Here is a 21611-nt window from a genome sequence, read left to right on the forward strand (position 1 = left end):
AAAAAAAATACACAGCTATGTACAATGGGGATTTGTGAGAAAAAGGAAAAATAAAATCTTTATAAATTAGGCAAACAAATAATTACCTAACTACAGCCCTGGATCTCTGATGAAATACAGGAATGGACAAGGAAATTAAAAAGTAAGGAAAAACCCAAAATATGAACATAAAGCTTTCATATGGTGGGGGCAGGAGGTATAATCTCTTTGGGCAAAACTTTGATTCATCTCCCAAGTGTTTACACATCCCTGGCCACCAGCTTCCTCCATTTGCTCACTTGATCTACATTGCACTTGATGGTCACACAGCTCCAGACCAGACTGAAAAGAGAGGATACAAGGGAACGAGAAAGATGGTAGGAAAAGGTGGGTTTGTAGGTAAAAGTGCTACTTTAATTTATATCCCAAAATATGGAATTCTCACCTCAAGCTTCTGGGCATGTGTTCTACAGCATCAAAGTATATTTTAAGGCGATTTCTACTAAATCTGACACAAAATATACATGGTCCCACTAGAACCCTAGTGTGCACAAATGAGGACAATATCTGGAGACTGATACATACAACACTCCCAGGTGGATGGGCTTAATGATCCTTCAGTCTCTCTGCATAGACGCCTCCTTCCCACCTACCCTCTCGTAAAAGTGAAGTAAAAAGGTAAAAGTCCTAACAGCCCATCTTTGGAGAATTTCTAGAGCCCTACGTGCCCTTGGGGACCCACCATCAACACCTGCTTACCGGGTGGGGGCTGCAAAATTCTTCTAATTAAGGTAGTGTGAAGTACGCCAGGCAGTCCCCTGGGGTCTTTTTCAAGAAGTGAAACCTCCTGGTAAGGCAGAAACTTTTTTGTATATCCTTCAGCTCTGATGAGTGTGTTTTAAACCCAAGTAATTGGGGCAAAGCCCAAGGCAGCAGAAGCCGCTGATTTCCTGTCACCTGGTATCTATCAGAGATCCCAGGCCCGGCCCATCTCACTCACCCCCTGTGTACTTGAGAAACAAGCAGCAGAAGTGAACACAGCAGCAGGCGTCCAAAACAACCCTTGAGCCCCAAGGCCTTGGAGACTCAGGTAAGGAATCAATTTGCTTTGTTTAAATGACTAAAAGGGAGTGATGGATGGATAAGGCATGGGATGGTTTTGAAAACTGGAGATTCTGGGCTGTGATTCCACAGCTTCTCTGGTCAGGTTTTCTGATAGTGTGATGATCTGAGGAGGGATGATACCAAGGCTTGCTGCCCACCCACCCCTTAACCACTCTCTCTCAGGAATGACCCTGGCCAATCAACTGTGAGTCATTCTACAAAGGTAGCAGATTACCGCATGTAGATTAAAGCATGGTTACTAAGCTGCTGGGCTCCATCACTCACAAGCCATATAACCTTCCACAAGTTACTAAACCTCTATGTTCCTCAGCTTCCTCATCTATAAAAGGGGGACAGTGGTAATAGCCATGGCACTAGGAAGATTAAATGAGCTCAAATCCCAAAGCTCTTAGAACCACCTGGTACCAAATAAGAAATAATCAGTCACGGCTATAGTGAAAATAACTCCATTCCTCTTCCTTTAACTGCTTTTGTTTTCAAAGACACCCCACTAAATGGAAATACCCCTAGATGTTGTTAAGACTCACAGGCTGCTCACATTTTCTGGTGGGGATTAGTGGACACCAAATTGAGCACAAAATCTTGCCTCAACTCTATCACAGAAACCTAGAGTGAGAGGGGGCACTGGAGACGAGGAGGCTTCAATAACAGAGAACAAAGGTGAATTTTAACCCTGTTACAATTGTTTCCTGAAAGTAGTATATAATGTGATTCCCTTTCCTTGTTTCCCTTAAAATGATCCCACAAAATGAGATCATTTCCCATAAGATGATCTCACTGATCCTCAGGTGAGGTGAAATTGTCCCCTTTTGGTCTGACATCCTGAGCATTTGTACACCTGCCCGGAGGAGGCAGCTCAGTTTAATGTTTTTTGAGCTCAAAGTATGTAGAACACAGGTGCCCTGTGTAATCCTGGTAAAACATTCCCTTTGGGAATTTACAGCCCATTAGAGAAGTAGTTACAATATGACATAGAAAGAAAACAGCTGGTGACAAGTAAGGAATGCAAAGAGCCTTGGGCTTTGAAGAAGTCCTGCCATCAGGTGAGGAGAACAGGAACAGCCTCAGGTGATGTGAATATCTAACAGGGAGTTTGAAAGTGAAGAGGTGGGAGGAAGAGCATTTCAACGGAGGGGGTTCAGAGAAGAGAGCAGGAGGCATGTCCAGACCAGGGCCCTGGTGGGGAACAGTGGGATACGAGCTTCAGAAGTTATGTAGAGCTGACCTGCGAAGGGCAGGAGGAGCCAGGTGAAGGGTTTCTCCAAAAGGCAAGGACAGATCAGAGAAAGTTCAGACTCAGGAAGAGCATGACTTAAGTCAGTGATTTAGGGAGTCTGACCTAGCAGCCTTATGGAGGATGGATTAGAAAAGAGAAAGACTCAAGGCAGAAAAGCACCATTTTTGGGCTTAAACCAGGAGAGGAAATGAGAGTCAAACTCATGGGGTGACACTGAAAGTAGAAAAAACGTGCACATGCAAGATGAGGTATGTTCCAAAGAAATGAGATGACTTGGCCAGTGATGGAATATGGGAGATAAAGGAGCTGAGTGAAACGTTGCTCCAACGTTTTCAGATTGGGTGAGAGGGGAAACAAAAATAGAGCAGTCTGAGGGATGAGGCCTGGGGAAATGCCAGTGACTCTGCAGCACGGTCCTTGAAGAGAGGAGTTTCAGTTGAGTGACTCTGGCAGAAATGGGTTGTGAAGCGTTGAGTGGGTGGGTGGGTGGTCAGGAAGTAGAGGAAGAGACTGGAACCATCAGCTTTTAAGAAGCTGTGGGTAAAGGAGAGGGGAGAGTGGGCAGTGGCTGGGATGTCGCTAGATTAAAGGAAGGGGCTTTGGGATTGGGGAACACTGCAGCACACTTTAATCATAAAAAATGGTCTAGGGGCCGGCCTGGTGGTGCGAGGGTTATGTTTGCACGTTCCACTTAGGTAACCTGGGGTTTGCGGGTTCAGATCTCCGGTGCGGACCTATGCACTGCTTGTCAAGCCATGCTGTGGCAGGCGCCCCACATATAAAGTAGAGGAAGATGGGCACAGATGTTAGCTCAGGGCCAGGCTTCCTCAGCAAAAAGAGGAAGATTGGCAGCAGATGTTAGCTAAGGGCTACTCTTCCTCAAAAAAAAAAAAAAAAAAAGTCCAGTAATAACTATTGTTCTTTGAGTATTTAGTTCTTTATGAACTGCAAATTATTTCATGTTATCAAAACAATACTTTGAATAGATAAATCACAAAAACGGCCAGTAACAGAGCTGGGACTAGCTCTTTCTGCTCCATACCACCACGAATAGAGAGGTGAGAACCAATTTCTTTGAAGGACTGACATCTTAGAGGAAGGAGATGGGTTGAAGAATACAAGCAGAGGGAAAGGAAGTAAGAACACTCCTCCTCAGAGATAAGTGTGCAGGGGGCCAGAAAGGATAAAAATGAAAACCCATTTTGAGGGCAAAGGAGGAATGTGAGGAAATAAAAGCTAGGTAGCTTTGAACTTCTCAGTAAAAGATGGAATTATTGGACCTAAAAGCCATTACTCAACCCAAAACCCATAAAGCTGTGAGCTCTTCTTCAGTGGATGGACACAGAAACCGTAGTACATTTTAAAAATCAAAAAAAGATTTGCAGAAGTTGCTGTAATAAAATGGGGCAGTGCCTGATAAAGTGAGTCCTGATTTTAATATAGTTTAGTGGAAATAAAATCCTATTACTATCACATTTTGCCCAATGTGGTCAGTATGCCTACTAAGGTACCAAAAAGTCTTTGAGCATAATTGTTTGTTGGGCAATGCTTAAGTCATTGTGAACATTTTTTTTTAATGATAAGTAAAGATGCAGGAATCTACAATATCCTTAGGAGTATGTGGTCTAGTTTTATATATTCCCATAGAATGAAATTTTTCATTGCCCAGTCTGTCTACAATGCCCTGGCATTGAAATAAATATTTTAGAGAGATTACTCCCATAAAAAATTGAAAGTAGAGAATAGAAACAGGTGTGTTCGTGTTTACAGTAATATTTGTTGAAGGCTTTGTAGAAATGTCGTTTCCGAAGTGAGACGACATTTTACCAGAGGAGTAAAATATGGTCATTACTGCCATCAGCCATTGCAGACACAGCCTGAGTAGAACTTGCTTATGTAAAAGGTTTATCTCACCAACAATACAGATATAGCCTTAAGCAGTTGATGAAGAAGGAGAAATTAAAACAAGGGTAGTCCAATCATCTCCTTCTGGCTGGCTTACTGAAGACCTTTGCTCTTTAGTGAGTGTTCTACTAAAACCACCCCTCTGGAGAGCAGTGTGGTGACTCCCAGCTCACTCCATACTTACAATGGGGAAATTAATTAACCTCCCTGAACCTCCATTTCTACGTCTGCACAAATGACCAAATGCCTACTTAAGGAAGGTGTTGGAAGAGTTGGAACTAGGTACGCAATATCCCGGCCCACAGTAGGTACTCAGTAAACACCTGTCACCATCTGGTCTAGCCTGGGGTGCAGCAGAAAGAGCACCAGGCTAGCGACTACCTTCTAGTTTGGCTCTGTCACTAACTGTGAGGGCTTTAACAAGCATGTCCCTTCCCTGGGCTGCAGTTTCATCCGTCAGATGAAGAGAATGGTTTCTGAGGTTCTGACTAGCTCTAAAACTTCTGCCTGGTGACCAGAATCCATCTGTAAACTCCTTAGTGGGCTGTATTAATATATTCCCTTTTGTTGGTGGTCTTGTGGGGCAGTTTGTGGTGCAAGGCAGATCCCCAAGACCACACGACATCTGATAATCTAGAGCTCGGGCAAAATCAAATGGGAAGCACCCAGTCAAAGCTCCCCGCTTCATTTCAGCCTGTGGCCCCGACAGATACTCCATTTGCAACTGATTTACAGTCATCCAAATAGCACCTCTATTTGAAGGAGAAGGGAGAGCTTCGTAAGTAAAAGGCTGAATTCCTAGTCCCCGCACGGGACAAAGCAGCCTAGTACCATAGATTACCTCATTATATAGGCCCAAATCCTCAGCTTAAATCTCTAAAAGTTGTGTAACTTTGAATAAGTTACCTAACTTTTCTGTGCCCTTGTTACCTTTTCTACAAAATAGGGCCAATGATTCATCTCTTGTCTATTCTGTGAGGCTCCAATGAGATGCCAGATGTGAAATCTCTTTGTAACTATGAAGTGAGTACAAATGTGAGACCAAGGAGACTCCCAGGCACCTGTCTTACAGCATCCCTGCAGGTGCCCAGCTCTGCGTGACTTCACTAAGATAAGTGAGCTGGACAGACAGTCCCGGTCTCCAAGGCCCCTTACATGAATGACTTACAGTCAATAAAGACAAGATCAAAGATGTGTCCCTACAGAGAGATTTCCAGGGCCCAGGAAAGACCCAATAGAATTCATGGAAGTAACTGACATAAACACATGAATACCAAAAGGAAGCACGAGATGAAGAACGTTGACAGTCTTTAAATGTTAGAGCTGGAAAGGAGCTTGGTAATAATCACTAACTGCAGAAATTAATAAACCATGAATTCTAAGAATAAACAGCATTTACTACTTTCTTCCTAGGTACTAGTTGCTTTCATTTGTTAACTTATTTCTCACATAGCATGTCTGTGAAAGGGGTATTGTTCTCATTTTTCAGATGGGAAAAGACAGAAACTAATGTTCATAAAGGTAATAATACTAAGAATGAGAATAGCAACAAACAGTATGGTGATTCCTCAAAAAAAGTTGAAACTAAAACTACCATATGATCCAACTATTCCACCTCTGGGTGTTTATCCAGGGAACAGGAAAACAATAATTCAACAAGATGTATGCACCCCTATGTTCACTGCAGCATTATTCACAATAGACAAGACCTGGAACCAACCTAAGTGCCCACTGACGGATGAATAGCTAAAGAAGATGTGGTATCTATATATACAATGGAATACTACTCAGCCATAAAAAAGATGAAACTTGTCATTTGTGACAACATGCATGGACCTTGAGGGTATTATGCTAAGCAAAATAAGTCAGATGTAGAAAGACAATGTATGATTTCACTCATATGTAGAAGACAAAACAACAACAACAAACACATGAATACAGAGAACAGACTGGTGGTTACCAGAAGGGAAGTAGGGGGAGAGTGAAAGGGGTTAAGGGGCACATTTGTACGGTGAGGGATGGCAATTAGACACTTAGTGGTGAACATGATGTGGTCTATACAGAGGTCAAAATATAAGGATGTACACCTGAAATTTATGAAATGTTATAAACCAATGTGACCTCAATAAAGAAAAAGAAAAAAGAACTATGAGTAAAAAAAAAGAGTAGCAACAAAACAGGTAATAATTATTCAGATATGGGTACTTTACATACATTTATTTCTTCAATAATATTTATTAAACTACTAAATTCAGGCATGATTTTAGATACTGAACAAGAGAGAAGAAGGTCTCTGCTTTGATGGAATTTACATTCTAGTGGGGAGAGAGACAATAAACCAGCAGGCAAATAATCAAGGTGATTTCCCACAGTGATAAGTGCCACGAGGCAAATAAATGGGGTGTTGCGGGAGAGAGTAATTTGGAGGATGCACTGTGAGTTGAGGGTTCAGTGAAGGCTTCTCTGAGGAGCTGACATTTGAGCTACACCTGAATGAAAAGACACCAGCCAGGCACAAACCATCACCCCATTTAAGTCTTATAACAACCCTATGAGACAAGAAATATTACTATTCCCATTTTACAAATGAAGAACTTGAGGCCCAGAGAATTTAAAGAACTTGCCCAAAGTTTCACAGAGAATACAAGAATCATGATACAAAAGTGGGCAGTTTGACTCAGGAGGCCGTGGTCTTCTACACAACCTTAGAGAGCCTCCTTGAAGGGATTTACTCAAGGTCACGGAGTTAGAGGTAGAAGAAGGACTAGAATTAGCCTTTCCTGATTCTGAGGACGGTCCTCATAATAATCTGTCATGAGGCCTCTCGCCCATCACAATGGACAAAAGCAGATAAGCAATGGGACAAGGACAAGTCAATACAAAATATATTTTCCAGTATTAAAGCACAAGAAAAGCATCCAGGGATGAGAGACAAGCAGCACATGCGGATACATGAGCATGGTGTTCTCTACAAAGATGAAGCATTCCCCAAACACGGCTGCCAAGAATACTCGCAGGGACCCCTGGGCCCATATGTTCTCGCCTGAGATGGCCCCTCTGGATCCTGTCTCAGAACATGGCAGTGGGCCTGGCCTTAGAGCCAAAGCCACTAGGAGGAGGCCATGTGTACTCTCAATGACACCCATGGAGAGAATACAGAGAAAAGTATTCAGATGCATGGCACAAGATACAAGAATGCCAAAAATCCTGTCCTCTCTCTCCTCATTTTATTATTTGTTTTATTTTTAGGAGTTTTGAGAGTGAAATGACAACACCCAGAAATTCAATGAGTGGGGCTTTCCCAGCAGAGACTAGGAAAGGCCCTATTGCCACACATCCTATTCAAAAAGGAATGTCCAGGAGGATGCCTTCAGTGGTGGGCCCCACACAAAGCTTCTTCATGAGGGAATCTAAGGCCTTGGGGGTAAGTCAGTTGCCCTCCATTTCATATCCCAGGGGTTTTCTGGCCTATGGAAGCAGCTGCTGTATGTCACAAAATTCAATCCAACCTGAAAGTATTTGATCCAACCTGAGGTATCCTTTATGTCTGACACAGTGGGCCAAATCAAGGATGTATCAGAGAAGTTATCACGGTGATCTTCTGCCTCCTTTTCATTTTGAGGTTTGCATATTTAGGGGTTTCTCATCTTAGTTCATTGCCAGCATCCCAGGCATATCTGCCTAGGAAATGCCCCAGGTGGTGGGGAAATGGATCCGAACAAGGCAAAGGTCTTGGCACCTCCACCACTTCCTTTGGGTATTTTACACAGTCCCAGGTCAGGGGCCAGGGTCCTATCTTGGCTTTCTGACTTGATGATGATTCCAGTTCATCCATCAGTGCCCTCTTCTCTCCCCAGGCTGTCCAGATTATGAATGGGCTCTTCCACATTGCCCTAGGTGGCCTTCTGATGATCCACAAGAACGTCTATGCACCCATCTCTGTAACTTTGTGGTACCCTCTCTGGGGAGGCATTATGGTGAGTAAAAAATAAGCCTAAAAACACTAAAAAGCTCCACAGAAATATACCAGCTTATTTCTGTGTTGAGGAACCTATGTGGGTAGGAAATAAGTTATCAGGTTAAAGTAATGTCATGGAAAGTGGTTGACTAAATTGAGCATGAATCTCATGGTTGAGAGTGGGTGGTCATGCTTCCTGTGAATTCAGAGAAAGATGCCGTACATGGATCTACACAGGGAAGGAACACTGTTCAAAGCAGGATCTCTCCAAAGTCAATTTGGGCAAGGGTAGAGGGGCACAAGACATTTGGACTGTACAGCATGGCATTTTAGAAAACAAGAGGGAAAAGAAACGTCCCGCTTGCTCCCACCTGGTCCATCTTCCCTACAATTCTGTTTAGTTACTATCACACGTGGTGAAATCAGTCCCATCCCAAATAAACATCCTCTTGCTTATCAGCAGAGCAGCACTCCTGATGGCCGTTTCATGTCCATGTTTCCAAGCTTATGACCCCATCCGGGTCTGGTATGGGGCAGTGATGTTTACATCGCCATTATACTTTCATAGTTGCTAAGACAAAGATAAGTCCAGGATTGAAATTTTCAGAACAAGGAGAGATGGATTGTGGATGGCTTTTTTACAACCAGTTCTCAATGTTAAAAAGCGATCTCCCTCTCTGCTTCTCTCCTTCTCTGCTGCTTCTCCCATCTCTCCCACACCCTTCCTCACCCATCACCTCTCTTTTTACAGTATATCATTTCTGGATCACTCCTGGCAGCAGCGGAGAAAAGCCCCAGGAAGAGCTTGGCAAGTAATCGTATGTTCTTCTTTCCCAAACATCAGAGAAATATCTATTTTTTCAGTTGAAAACAGGGACCCTTAAAGACCTTTGGAATCACAGTAGCATTGAGTTCTCTCTCAACCCTAAAAAGCAAAAGATCCTCTACAATACTGTTGTGTTTTTATTCATAAAAAACTTGGAAATGAGATCTACCTGAAAAAATGTCCACGGAAACAGCATTAAAGGCAGATCAATGAAAAGCAGGCTTCTGGTCTTATGAATATTAAAGGTCATGTGAGACTGATAGATCTCTTTGAAAACTGTGTCATTTCTCTCAGACCACTATTTAGGAAAACTGTCCAATCAATGCTGTGATTGACTCAAGTCCTCGTTGACCTTGAGCTGTAACCTTGAGTGAGTCAGTTTACCTCTATGTACCTCTGAGTTCCACCTATAAATGGAGATAACGGCCCTTGCTACCATATGAAATGTCCAAGAGGATGAAATAGAGTAGTGCACATGAAAGTGGGCTTCAGAGGCTATACAGAGCTAGAGTGGGCTTGTTCATATAACCCCTAGGGAGACATTCATACTCAGAAAGAGCTGCCAATTCTCTATGGATCAAGGGCTTACCAGCAAGTTTCCCCCTAACTTTTTTATACTTACTAAGCTCTTACTAATTTGAGACACTTCCAAAATCAGTGAGGACCTGAGTGGATTGAGATGGCTCCTTTCTAGGGGTGGTCTGACAAACTCAGTTTTGGGGGAAAACACTGTTCATGAAGATTAAGTTGTTTTATTCTCCAAATACAGCCATTCCTACTGACTTGCCATCTATAGGTCATAAAGCCAGGGATAAAAATATGTGTGTCTTAAAATAATTGTCAAGAATCTCATACCATTATGGTACTCGTCACATATATTTTTCCTGTTTCAATCTTTTATCATCCCTGCAAGGTAGAACATTCACACTGACATCATCTTACCTATGCTACCCAGAGACATCAGCTCTAATTGCATTTTGAAAGATGGTTCCCTGGGGCTAATTGTAACCTATGTCAATAGGGAGTAGGTGTTGTTTTGTTTTTGCTGCTGTTTCTGCTTGATGGTACAGACCTAGATGGTTCTATCTGCTCTTTCCCTTCCTATACCCATAATGCCATCCTGCCTCATTGTGATCGAAAACCTCCCTTCTTTCTCCTCTCTAACTTCCCATGCAGACGGATATAATCTGAATACCATTTATCTTCATTTACTCAACAAATATTTATTGAACACCTACTAGGATGCTGGCAGTGGCAGTGAAAGGAAGTGCAAGGATACAAGATATAGAGTGAGGGATCACTCCTAGAATTTGTTCTTGATCAACTGATTGGATAGTGGTGGTATAAAATGAGATGGGGAAGCCTGAGAAAGGAACAGGACTGGGAGATGCAGGTTTACATTGCATGGTAACAAAGAGAATAAAAATAACTGAGAGAAGAACTTTAGCATGTTTAGGTATAGGACTTTTGTGAGTAAGGCAAATGGGGTCTGAAATCCCTTCCTAGCTTATATTCTCCAAATGGAAATCAAACCCAATTAATAAATCTTTATGTCTCCGTTTCAGGTCAAAGGGAAAATGATAATGAACTCATTGAGTCTCTTTGGTGCCATTTCTGGAATAATTTTTTTGATCATGGACATATTTAATATTACAATTTCCCATTTTTTTAAATGGGAAGGTCTGAAAGATGATAAACCTTCTGAGCCATATGTTAACATATACAACTGTGAATCGGCAAACCCTGCTGAGAGAAACACTCTGTCTATTCAATATTGTAAGAGCATACGGTCTGTGTTCTTGGTAAGTGGAAAGTCGGGTTTCTTTTCAGGGAGGAGGTATGGCATTTTTATTATGATCATCAACTCTGGATCTAGACTGTCTGCATCTGCTACTTGTTGCCTATATGGCTTTGGGCGAGAATTTTAACCTCACTCTGCCTCAATTTCTTTAACTTTAAAATGGAGAAGGTAACGGTACTTCTGTCATAAGGCTGTTTTGAGGGATAAATGAATTAATAAATGCAAAACACTTAGAATGGTGTCCAGTACATAGAAAGTGATACATAAGTGTGTGCTTGAACATTAGTTATTATTAAATATTATTAATTATTATGATTACTATTGATGGTATTAATATTTTTTATTGTTAAGATGAACAGTGAAGAAATACCTAAGTTGTTATGAAAATCTTTTGCCTCAAGGAGCTTTTAGTGTAGAATTTGAAGGAAAAAAACGCATCTCCCAAATGTGGAGAGGTTTTCTTGGTTGTGATAGCATACCACCTAAAGGTGGATGCAACATACTTTTTTCTACATAGAATTGATTCTTCAACTAATTACTATTTCCTTACTTTCCATCAGCAGCAAGCATTAACTACTGTTGTGTGCCAGGAGTTGTGCTAAGTGTTCGGGTTATAGAGATACTAGTAATTCTTAGTTAGTCATTACTCACTGGAAGAATTGATCTTTTAATCATTTAATTTTAGCCAACAGTCATTTACTGAACATCAACCACATTCTTTGAGCCATTATTACATTTTCACCCTCATTTTTCTGTTGTTCTTCAGAGCATTTTTGCAGTGATGCTGATCTTTGCCTTCTTCCAGAAACTTGTGGCAGCTGGCACTGTTGAGAACGAATGGAAAAAACTGTGCTCCAGGCCCAAAGCTGTAAGTAGTAGCCACTCTGTCCACACCTCCCTCTAGAAAAATCACATCTACAAAAGATCGCTTATGGAGAATGTAATCTGATAAGACTCTGAGACTGGGAGCTTCATGAAAAACAGTCTTGGGGGGCTGGCCCCGTGGCCGAGTGGTTAAGTTCGCGCGCTCCGCTGCAGGCGGCCCAGTGTTTCGTTGGTTCGAATCCTGGGCGCGGACATGGCACTGCTCATCAAACCACGCTGAGGCAGCGTCCCACATGCCACAACTAGAAGGACCCACAACGAAGAATACACAACTATGTACTAGGGGGCTTTGGGGAGAAAAAGGAAAAAAAAAATCTTTAAAAAAAACAGTCTTGGCATATTTCTGGAAAGGTAAAATACCAGTAATGAGGAAAAATGTCTTGAAATTTGAAACAAGTCTAAAGGCTAAATAGAGGACACAGTTTTATAATATGTGCATCCTCTTACTCACCTCGAGTTCTGCTTGACTTCAGGCATCCAACTTGACTTCATGATTCCATTCTTAATGTGTGAAAGCAGGATGGCTGAAGGTTGAAGGCTGATTAAAGCCACCAGGTCTTCCACTTCGTTTCTCAGTGTTCCACCCCCATCTCACCTTTTCATCTAATCCCTCCTCCAAAGCAATAGGTTCACAGAGGCTCCACAATTGGGAGATATGAATATCTCAGGAATATATCTATTATCAACTGCTTCAGAACCATAGAATGTTAGATTTAGAAACCAGCACTAAGTCCTTTGTTTTGCCAATGAGGAAAACAGTATTAGAGAGAAAATTACTTTCCCAATTATTTCCAATAAAGACAAATCAAAACTAGAATCTAAATTCCTCTATTACTGCAGTGTTCTTTCCCAAATACTGCATGATGATTCTAGGCAAATTGGCAAGTATCTGCTGGCTTTGAAGATGAGTTCTGGTAAGTGATTTGAAAAGAATTTGTGCACATGGGAAATAAATCCTGGTATCTGGAGGCATATGGGAAATAACATGAGTAGCATAAAAACTAGGAGATATTTGACAAATATTCATAGGGATTGTTGAGAAATGTGCCAATGGTAAAGTTTGAGAAAAGCTTGTTTAATTTTGTGTTCTAGAATGTAGTTCTCTTGTCAGCTGAAGAAAAAAAGGAACAGACAATTGAAATAAAAGAAGAAGTGGTTGAGCTGACTGAAGTATCATCCCAACCAAAGAATGAAGAAGACATCGAAATTATTCCAGTCCAAGAAGAAGAAGAAGAAGAAGAAGAAGAAGAAGAAGAAAAAGAAGAAGAAGAAGAAGCAGCAACAGCAGCAGAAACAAACTTTCCAGAACCTCCTCAAGAGGAGGAATCCTCACCAATAGAAAATGATAGCATCCCTTAAACTAGCTTTTCTGTTTTCTCTTTCCTTTCTTTTATTAAGCATTAGTGTTTATAGCTTCTGAGAGATACATTTAAGCCCACTTCTTGAGGCACTCTGCTTGTATCCTCCACATCTCTCTCTGGTCTTTGCGTGGAGTGGCCAGCTCCCTCTCTCTCGTTCAGACAATTATAGCCACTTTAGCAGACTGTGTCCTCATGTTTGTTGTTTGGGGCACCTTTTTTACATTGAAAAAGGCAGAATAAATGCCACAGAATGTGATTTCTCACGAGCCTTTTCCTTAGAGAAGGCTTTGTAGGAATAGTAATAGTAGTAGTTTTTTCATTTCTTCCCTCGGCAACAGGGAGACTCTGTACTGATGAAAAAGATAAATGACTGCTTCATGCCATCCCTAAACTATCTTTAATGCCTTCCACATCTTAATTTTTGGTGGAGTCCCTTTTGCACCATTATCTTCAGGAAAGTAAAAAGTAATAATAATGGGTGTAATAACGAACCTATTCCATCTATCTTTCCATGGGCCTGACACTGTGGCACATTCTTAGAGCCTCCACACCCCATCAGGGAAGCTCTGAGTGGCCAACACTCAACCCTTTCATTTTACAAACAGCACAGCTTATCCATGGAGATGTCTTTATCTGTCTTAACTTTCCCCAACTCCTGCTCTAGGCTCTTGGTTGCGTCGTCTACCTACTTTGAACCTTTAGGCAAGAGAAGAAAGAATGAAAGCAAAATGCCGCAATGAGTCCCCAGATCTCAAATAATAATCAAGACTTGTATTTATAGAATATTTTTCAGTTCACAAAGTATTTTATCAAATAATTGCCTTCGATCTTCCATGATCAGGAAAAAAAATCCCTATCTCTATTTTACAAATGATTCAAAGAGGTTAAGTAAATTGTAAATAAATAAAACGAATTTTTCAATGGTCACAGCTAGTAATTTTGAGAGCCTTGTTTCAGACTCAGATCTTCTCACTGTTTGAAAATCAGTAATGTTCGAAATAACCATATTGCTTGTCCAATGCCTGTGTAAGCTACTAGAGCCAAGTCAACAGGTTTTACCGAGCCTCTACTCTCTGATCAGCACAAAACAGGTGTTGAGAGAGACACAAAAGAGTCAGAAATCAGGTTAGACATTCACAACATTTGGAAAACTACTTACATCATTAATATATAATTAGCTATTAGGCTATATAATGCAAACACTGAATGCTATAGACATTCTTAGAAAGAAGACCATGCTTGAAAATAATTAGTTACAACATCAAATCTCAGGCAACAGCTACTCTACGCCTCGATTCCTGTTCATGGCAGAGATACTAGTACCTACATGGAAAGAATGTTAACCTACAAAGATGCCACTTTAATCTAATAATTACATTTGAGCCTTTTCTACATGTTGAGTGCTACCAGATTCTAGCAGGTGTACAGACAATGTACTTTCTACTGCCTGTGATAATTCTACTTTGTTAGGGACTACCAATGGAAGATATTTCCTGAGATTAGAAAAAAGGAGGTAGGACATTTCTCTGTCTATGTAAAGTCCTCAAAATTAGCTTTAAATGAATAAAACTATATTTGCGTTCTTGTCTGCAACGGCTGGTTTCCAACATGGTGTTTTCTTAGTCTTCTTTCCTCATGTAATGTCAGACCAAGGGAGGTTCCTATAGCCCTAAGCGCATATTCACATAACTCCAATCTGGGTTTGAACTGTGAAACGTAGGACCTCGAAGATTCATGTCAGTATATTCTTACAGACACACATTCCCAAGGAACATTTTTGTAGAATAGGTCATTAATAATGTATCTCTCCCTCTCAGCACTCCAGAAAGTGACTCAAATATGTAGCAGGCTCTCCTGCCTTGAACTAGAGGAAAGGGAAGAAGTGTGGCAATAGTAGACTCAATAAAAAATTTTAATGAGAAAATTTTTTAAAAAGACAAGATCCTGGGGCCAGCCGGGTGGCACAGCAGTTAAGTTCACAAGTTCCACCTCAGCGGCCCCGGCTTAGCCAGTTTGGATCCTGGGTGTAGACCTATGCACTGCTTGTCAAGCCATGCTGTGGCAGCCATCCCACATATAAAGTAGAGGAAGATGGGCACAGATGTTAGCTCAGTGCCAGTCTTCCCCAGCAAAAAGAGGAGGATTGGTGGTGGATGTTAGCACAGGGCTGATCTTCCTCAAAAAAAAAAAAAAAAAAAAGACAAGATCTTATTTCTATCTTATTTTCTCCACTTTTGAAATACATATGAGGAGCCCTCTCCAAACCCATGGTTTTCTTAAGAATTTTATTTTCTTTTATTCACTTATATGATCTCAAATAATTCATTTTTACTGACCTCACATAACTCCTTCCAACATGTGACGCTGCTAACGTCTACTGTTAAAGAAGCATGATAATCCTGGCTACACCTTCCTCCCCAACTACCCCTTTGGCAGTCTGTTCATGGTAGGGTGACTGACCCCCCCCCCCCCCCAGTTTGCCCAGGAATGAGGGATTTCCCAAGATGGGGGACGTTCAGTGCTAAAACCCAGAGAGCCAGTGACAAACCAGGATGCTTGATCGGCCTAGTTCACAGTAATTTGCATAATTGTACCCAGTTGCAATCACTGCATAATATAATCTGCTTTTTATACTTAACACTATACCATAAATATTTTTCCTTATTGATATACAATTTTCATAAGTATTATTTTTAGCTGCAACTTAGCACTTCACTGAATCAGTATAGAATAATTCGCCATTTCTCTATAATTGGGTACTTAGGGTATTTCCAAATTTTTTTTGTTTGTTTTCAAATCACTTTTGAAGCTCCTGAAACCATGAGCAAGACACATATTTCCTCTTCTCCTTATTTAAAATGTGGCTTCACACTTCAAGCTTTATCTAAGTCTGTCAGTAGAAAGTAATGGCACCTATTAAGAACCAAGAAATTAATTTTTATCATACTTTGACAACAGAATAGTCAAAGATCGAATACACAGAAATAGCAGCTGCAGATTGATTTAGCATGGGTTTATTTATGGATCTGATTTATTTAAATCCTTGGTACACAAACTAAAACACTGATGGAGAGGGTTCAAATCAGAAATTTTCCTAAATTGAGTCTGCAATCCTTAAAGGGGTTTCCTTTAATTCAAAACCTGGTTGTGTATTCTGAGCTAAAGAGGACCAAGCAATATAAAATGAATACAGTGGAACTGTATGGCAGCAAAATCAAAGCTAATTTAGGGTTATCCTATGGAGTCACATTTGCCCCTCACTCACGTCTTCCCTTGGTGACTTGCTGTAAGTAAGTTAGTCTCACCTAGTAAGCTTTCTGCTGCAAGAGAAAACCAAAATCCTAAAGTAAGACACAAACTAATCACTGGGAAATCATTAATTCGTTCATCCAAAAGTATTCATTGATCCCCTACTGGTGAGCAAAACTAAGAGAGTCCCCTCCTCTTAGAGCTTGCTATCTGGTTGTAGAGAGAGACAGTAAAGTATCCATCAGGGACCTACCATGGGTAAGGCTGTTAAGTACACAGGGATTTACCTAAAGATAAGAGAAGCCCCCTGTCCTCAAAAATCTTAGTGCCTAATTGGAGATGACAAAAAACAGATGTATTAAAAGATAACCAGTAGGGGTCCAAGAAAATTCAATGGGAAAGAATAATCTTTTCAATAAACTGTGGTGAGAAAACTGGATAGCCACACACAAAAGCACAAAATTGGACAATTACTTCTCACTATATACAAAAATTAACTCAAAATGGATCAGAAGCCTAAATGTAAGAGCTAAAACTATAAAATTCTTAGAACAAAGTGTAAGTGTAAACTGTGTAACCTTGGATTATACAACAGTTTCTTAGCAGTGGCACCAAAACCACAAGCAAGCAAAGAAAAAAATAAATTGGACATCATCAAAATTAAAAACTTTTGTCCTCCAAGGGTACTATAAAGAAAGTGAAGACACAACCCACAGAAGGAGAGAAAATATTGCAAATCACATGTTGGATAAGGGTCTAGTAGACAGAATGTATAAACAAAGTTTACATTCAACAATACAAAGACAAATAACCCAATTCTAAAAATTGGCAAAGGATTTGAATACATGTTTCTCCAGGGAAAATATACCAATTGTCGATAAGCACATGAAAAGATGCTCAACGTCATTAGTCACTAGGGAGATGCAAATCAAAACCACAATGAGATACTACATCATACCCACGGGGATGGCTAGAATCAAAAAGAAAGTAACGAGTGTTGATGAGGATTTGGGGAAATTGAAACCCTCATACATTGCTAGTGGCAATATAAAATGGTGTAGCTGCTTGAAAAAATTATTTGGCAGTTCCTCAAAAAGCTAAATGTAAAGTTACTATAAAACCCAGTAGCCTACTAATAGGTATATGCCCAAGAGAATTAAAAATGTATGATCACACAGAAAACTGCATACAAATGTTCATAGGAGCATTACTTACAATAGCCAAAAAGTAGAAACAACCCAAGTGTCTATAAACTGATGAAGAGATAAATAAAATATGGCATATCCATATAATGAAACATTATTCAGCCATCAAAAGGAATGATGTACTAGTACCTGCCACAGTATGGATGAACCTTGAAAATATCATGTTAAGTACAAGAAACCAGAAACAAGAAGCCATATATTGTATGATTCCATTGATAAGAAATGCCTATGGAAGGCAAATCCATAAAGAAAGTAGATTCACGGTCTCCAGAGGCTGGGAGGGTGAGGGGGAGAGAATGGAGAGTGATGGCTAATTAATTCAGGTTTCGTTTGGGGGTGATGAAAATATTCTGGAATTATATAGTGGTGATCCACAGTAGCACCACTTTGAGAATATAGAATACATTTTATGGTGTGTGAATTATATTCCAATAAAAATAATCTAAAAAGAGATAACCAGTGGTATAAGACAGCCAGGAAGGACTAAAGAACAGTAAAATGCCCTAGTGACCAGCACAAAATAATTGCTCAATAACATTACAGGATAGGAGTGAGCTCAATGAAAGCTACAGTATCACAAGAAAATCTCATGGAATAGGAGGGATTTGAATTAAATCTTAAGGATAGGTAGAAATTGTATAGTAAGAGAAAAAGAAAAGAATATTCAAGGCAGAGGGAGCAATATCTATACAGGATGGATGCAGAAACCTTCCAGTTGTGTTCAGGGGCAATAACAGAACAACCTAGATGGGCAACAGTTAAATCAGGATGTAATTAGACTTAAGGCAGTAGGTAAAGGCTGGGACCACACTATGCAGGGTCTTAAATGCCCACGGCCCCTGGACTTTAATCCATAAGCATTAGGGAATCACTGGAGGTGTTTGAATAGAGAAGTAAGAAATTACAATTAATAGTTTAGAAAATAAGTGAGACAGCAGGAGTAAACAAGAAACTAGAACTAAATTAAACACTAGAGAAAAGGGGTATATTTTAGGGATATTTGGGGGTAGACAGGACTTAATGGAGGTGAAGGGCTTTATTAGATATAAAGAAAAGGAGGAAGAAATCAAAGACGTCTCTCAGCTTTGAGTTTGGATAACAGGAAGGCAGGAAGGGCATCAGATGGTGATGATGCTAATGGTGAGACATGGAAGCTGAGAAAGGAGAAACATGGGGATTGGATTATGAGCTCAGATTGGACCAGTTCTATAATTTTACACTGTAGATTGAAGATTCATTGTGATACGTATTGCAAATACCTGGAAATGCAAGTTTGAAAATCAGAGGAGAGAATGGAATTGGAAATGGAATTGCATGAAGTGTTCACCTAAAACTAGTAAGCTATGAATTCCCAGGGGAGGGTAGCACTTTGCAAGGAATGCCCACATTTAGCTGTCAGAGAAAGTCAAACTAGTGAAGATGAAATTGCAGGTGTCGAAGAGAGTAGGAGAGGGACTGAACAGAGTGTTCTGTCTCGGAAGCTAAGGAAGGACAGTGTCTCAAAGGGCAAGGAGACAGCAGAGCGGTGTTGCTGAGAAATCCTAAAGAACGTAGAGTGAGTAGAGGCCACTGCATTCAGTGGTTAGGAGGTCCCAGGCAGCATTAGGAGAAAGCATTTTAGAAAAGTACTAAGGAGAGAAGACAGACTGCAATTCACTGAAAAATGGATACAACACGAAAACATTTAAACCATGAGAGCAGCCTCTACTTTGGGGATGTCTGGTCATTAAAAGGACGGAGAAAGATGATCCAGTGGTTTGAGTGACAAACTGAGGAAGGAATTACCCAGAATGGTGGGTGGTCTAAAACCTGCAGGCACAGATTAGAACAAGGCTAAATTCATTTAACAAATTCAAATAGTTATTGAGCACCTACCATGTGCATGGTACCATTGGAACTGATGAGGATACAAGCAGTGAACAAAATAGACAAAAATTCCTGCCTCTGTGGAGTTTATATCATTCAGATGCATTAATCTGCTGACACCCGTAAGTGGTCAAGTAGACGTTGTGAAGTTCGGACCTTCTGTTCACTTAAGTGCTAGAGTTCAGTTGTATCACTTCCAATTTACCGACATTCTAACATCTTACAATTGTGAGCAGCTTTCACAATCTTCTTGATCTTCAAATAAATATTTTCTATTACAACAACCAATACAGTAGGAACAAATTTGTGGGCTGCAGCATCAATGACAAGAGCAATATTACTCCACAAACCAGGTGAACTCAAGGAAGAGAGAAGTTGCTGGTCCTAAGCATGAAAAAGCTCTCATTGTGTAAATTACTCTGGCACCATTTTCCATCAGCTTCTTCAGTAAAAGAGCTGGCCAGAGATCTTCCCACAACTCTCTGTGCTTTTATCTGTATAGGAAATGAAACTTGTTATGCTTTTGCATTTTGCAGGAAACAGCTGCAATGAATCTAAGTTTATGACAGGAAGAATCCAAGTCACAAGATGGTAGAGAACTCTATTCAAACTTATTAAATGAAGCAGACACATAAATGTGTTCACTGGAATTAGGTGCTTGTCAAAATAACAAGCTGAGCTGTGTCCAGGATGTATGATTTACAGACCTTTTGTTTGTCAATGTAGCATGGCAAGAGATTCTTTTAAACACTTTCTCTTTCCTGAGCCCTCTTGAAAATTGTATTATTAGGAAAGCTCTGAGAAAGACATTTTTAAAAGGGTATCATTGAATGGAGGGTAAAAAAGGAGTAGATTTAAGCTGAACTGAGTTTCATGCAGGCATTTTAGCATTAAAAGAAGCTAGATGTCTGACATTTTTTAAACCACTGATTTTCAGCTATAGCTGGACGTTGAAATCACCCTGGGAGTTTTTTAAGACTCCTGATGCCTGAGTGCCAGCCCGGAGAGTCTAACAATTGATCTGGACTCAGCTTTGGCATCAGGATTTTTCAAAACTCTCATGTGATTCCAATGTGGATCAGTTTGAGGACCACTATTGTAAATTTCTTCTATAGATCCAAATTATTAAGATAAAGTAATTTGGGTAACTAGTAAAGAAAATATTTCAAAACTTTTGAAGAAATAACAGGGAAAACAACAACATAAAACTTCATCAAACAGGCCTTTTCCGACCATCCAATTTCACCTTGTCCTCTAGACACTCCTTTACACTTCATCTTAATTCTCTGCCTGGCACTCACTTGTCACAATCTGATGTTTCTATCATTTGTTTGTTTCTCCTTCGTAGAACAGAAGTTCCTGAGAGCCGGGACCTGTCTATTGTGTTTACCACTAAAACTCTGGCACCTAAAAGCGTGTGGCCCACAGCAGGTCCCCAACCAAGATTTATTGAATGATGATGGTTGAAAATCACTTCTTATGGTTACTTGTTTTTATATTAGTCAATAGGCATATTCTTTTCTCTATCTAACATTTATTGCGTTTCATGTATATATTTTTATCTTTCCATATTTTCATTTTTATGGTTGTATAATGGTCCACCACTAGAAATGTCAAAATTATTTTACCCATTTACCCTGTTGGTGAACCGTAAAGTTGACAATGACTATATATCTACCTAGCTATCTACCTATCTGTCTTTTTCATTTATCTATTAAAACATGAGCAGGGAGTTTTATTCTTTTATTCCTTTATTAAAGGAGTTACATTAGAAGTCACTGAAATATTGAATCAAAGAGATTTCAATATTTTAGTTGTTTTTATGTGTGACAATTTTTTCTACATAGTTTATAGTTAAAAAGGTATAGTTCCCCCACAAAATAGATGTACCTTGTTCACTAAATTTAGAATAATTTTAATAAATTATCACTCTCTTTTTCATACCCTTTTATTCATTTAAGCAGAAAATTTCTTATTGCTAATGAAATGGAATAGCATTGTAACATATTAATTGAATTTCTTCTTTTTATTTTCTATTCCGGTCTTCTGTCCACTAAAGTGCAATTTACCTTTGTTTATGCTTTTACTAAATTAATGATATAAAATATTCAAAACATAGTGGAAATGTAAGACATACCAAACCACAAAACTCAGTGTGAAATAAAGTTGTCTCCATTCCTCCCTCCCTCTCTCTCTTTTTCTTCTTTCCTTCCT

At 40.0% G+C, this 21611-nt stretch overlaps 1 protein-coding gene and 1 long non-coding RNA gene across 4 annotated transcripts in view; one reads left to right on the forward strand and one right to left on the reverse strand.

Annotated features, from left to right (window-relative positions):
* LOC111775945 (uncharacterized) overlaps positions 1-945 on the reverse strand; it is an 8144-nt gene extending 7199 nt beyond the window's left edge. Inside the window, exon 1 of the long non-coding RNA XR_002811905.2 lies at positions 739-945. This is a non-coding gene — a long non-coding RNA (uncharacterized lncRNA). The remainder of the gene's footprint in view (positions 1-738) is intronic.
* MS4A1 (membrane spanning 4-domains A1) lies at positions 873-14670 on the forward strand. Of its 3 annotated transcripts, none has more exon segments than NM_001309429.2 (7): positions 873-1069; positions 7496-7670; positions 8104-8223; positions 8956-9012; positions 10596-10832; positions 11598-11699; positions 12809-14669. In NM_001309429.2, coding segments are annotated over 6 exon segments (942 nt in total). In that variant the 5' UTR covers positions 873-1069; positions 7496-7511; the 3' UTR covers positions 13076-14669.
* The last annotated feature ends 6941 nt before the right edge of the window (positions 14671-21611 follow it).

Source organism: Equus caballus, chromosome 12 (assembly GCF_041296265.1).
Source record: "Equus caballus isolate H_3958 breed thoroughbred chromosome 12, TB-T2T, whole genome shotgun sequence".
Taxonomy (NCBI): Eukaryota; Metazoa; Chordata; class Mammalia; order Perissodactyla; family Equidae; genus Equus; species Equus caballus.

Excerpts from the sequence above, each read along its gene's own strand:
- MS4A1 (XM_005598201.4), top strand. The coding sequence starts at position 7,512 with ATGACAACACCCAGAAATTCAATGAGTGGGGCTTTCCCAGCAGAGACT. Across the intron at positions 7,671-8,103 it reads GGGAATCTAAGGCCTTGGGG|GCTGTCCAGATTATGAATGG; the intron begins GTAAGTCAGTTG and ends TTCTCTCCCCAG. Across the intron at positions 11,700-12,808 it reads TGTGCTCCAGGCCCAAAGCT|AATGTAGTTCTCTTGTCAGC; the intron begins GTAAGTAGTAGC and ends TTTGTGTTCTAG.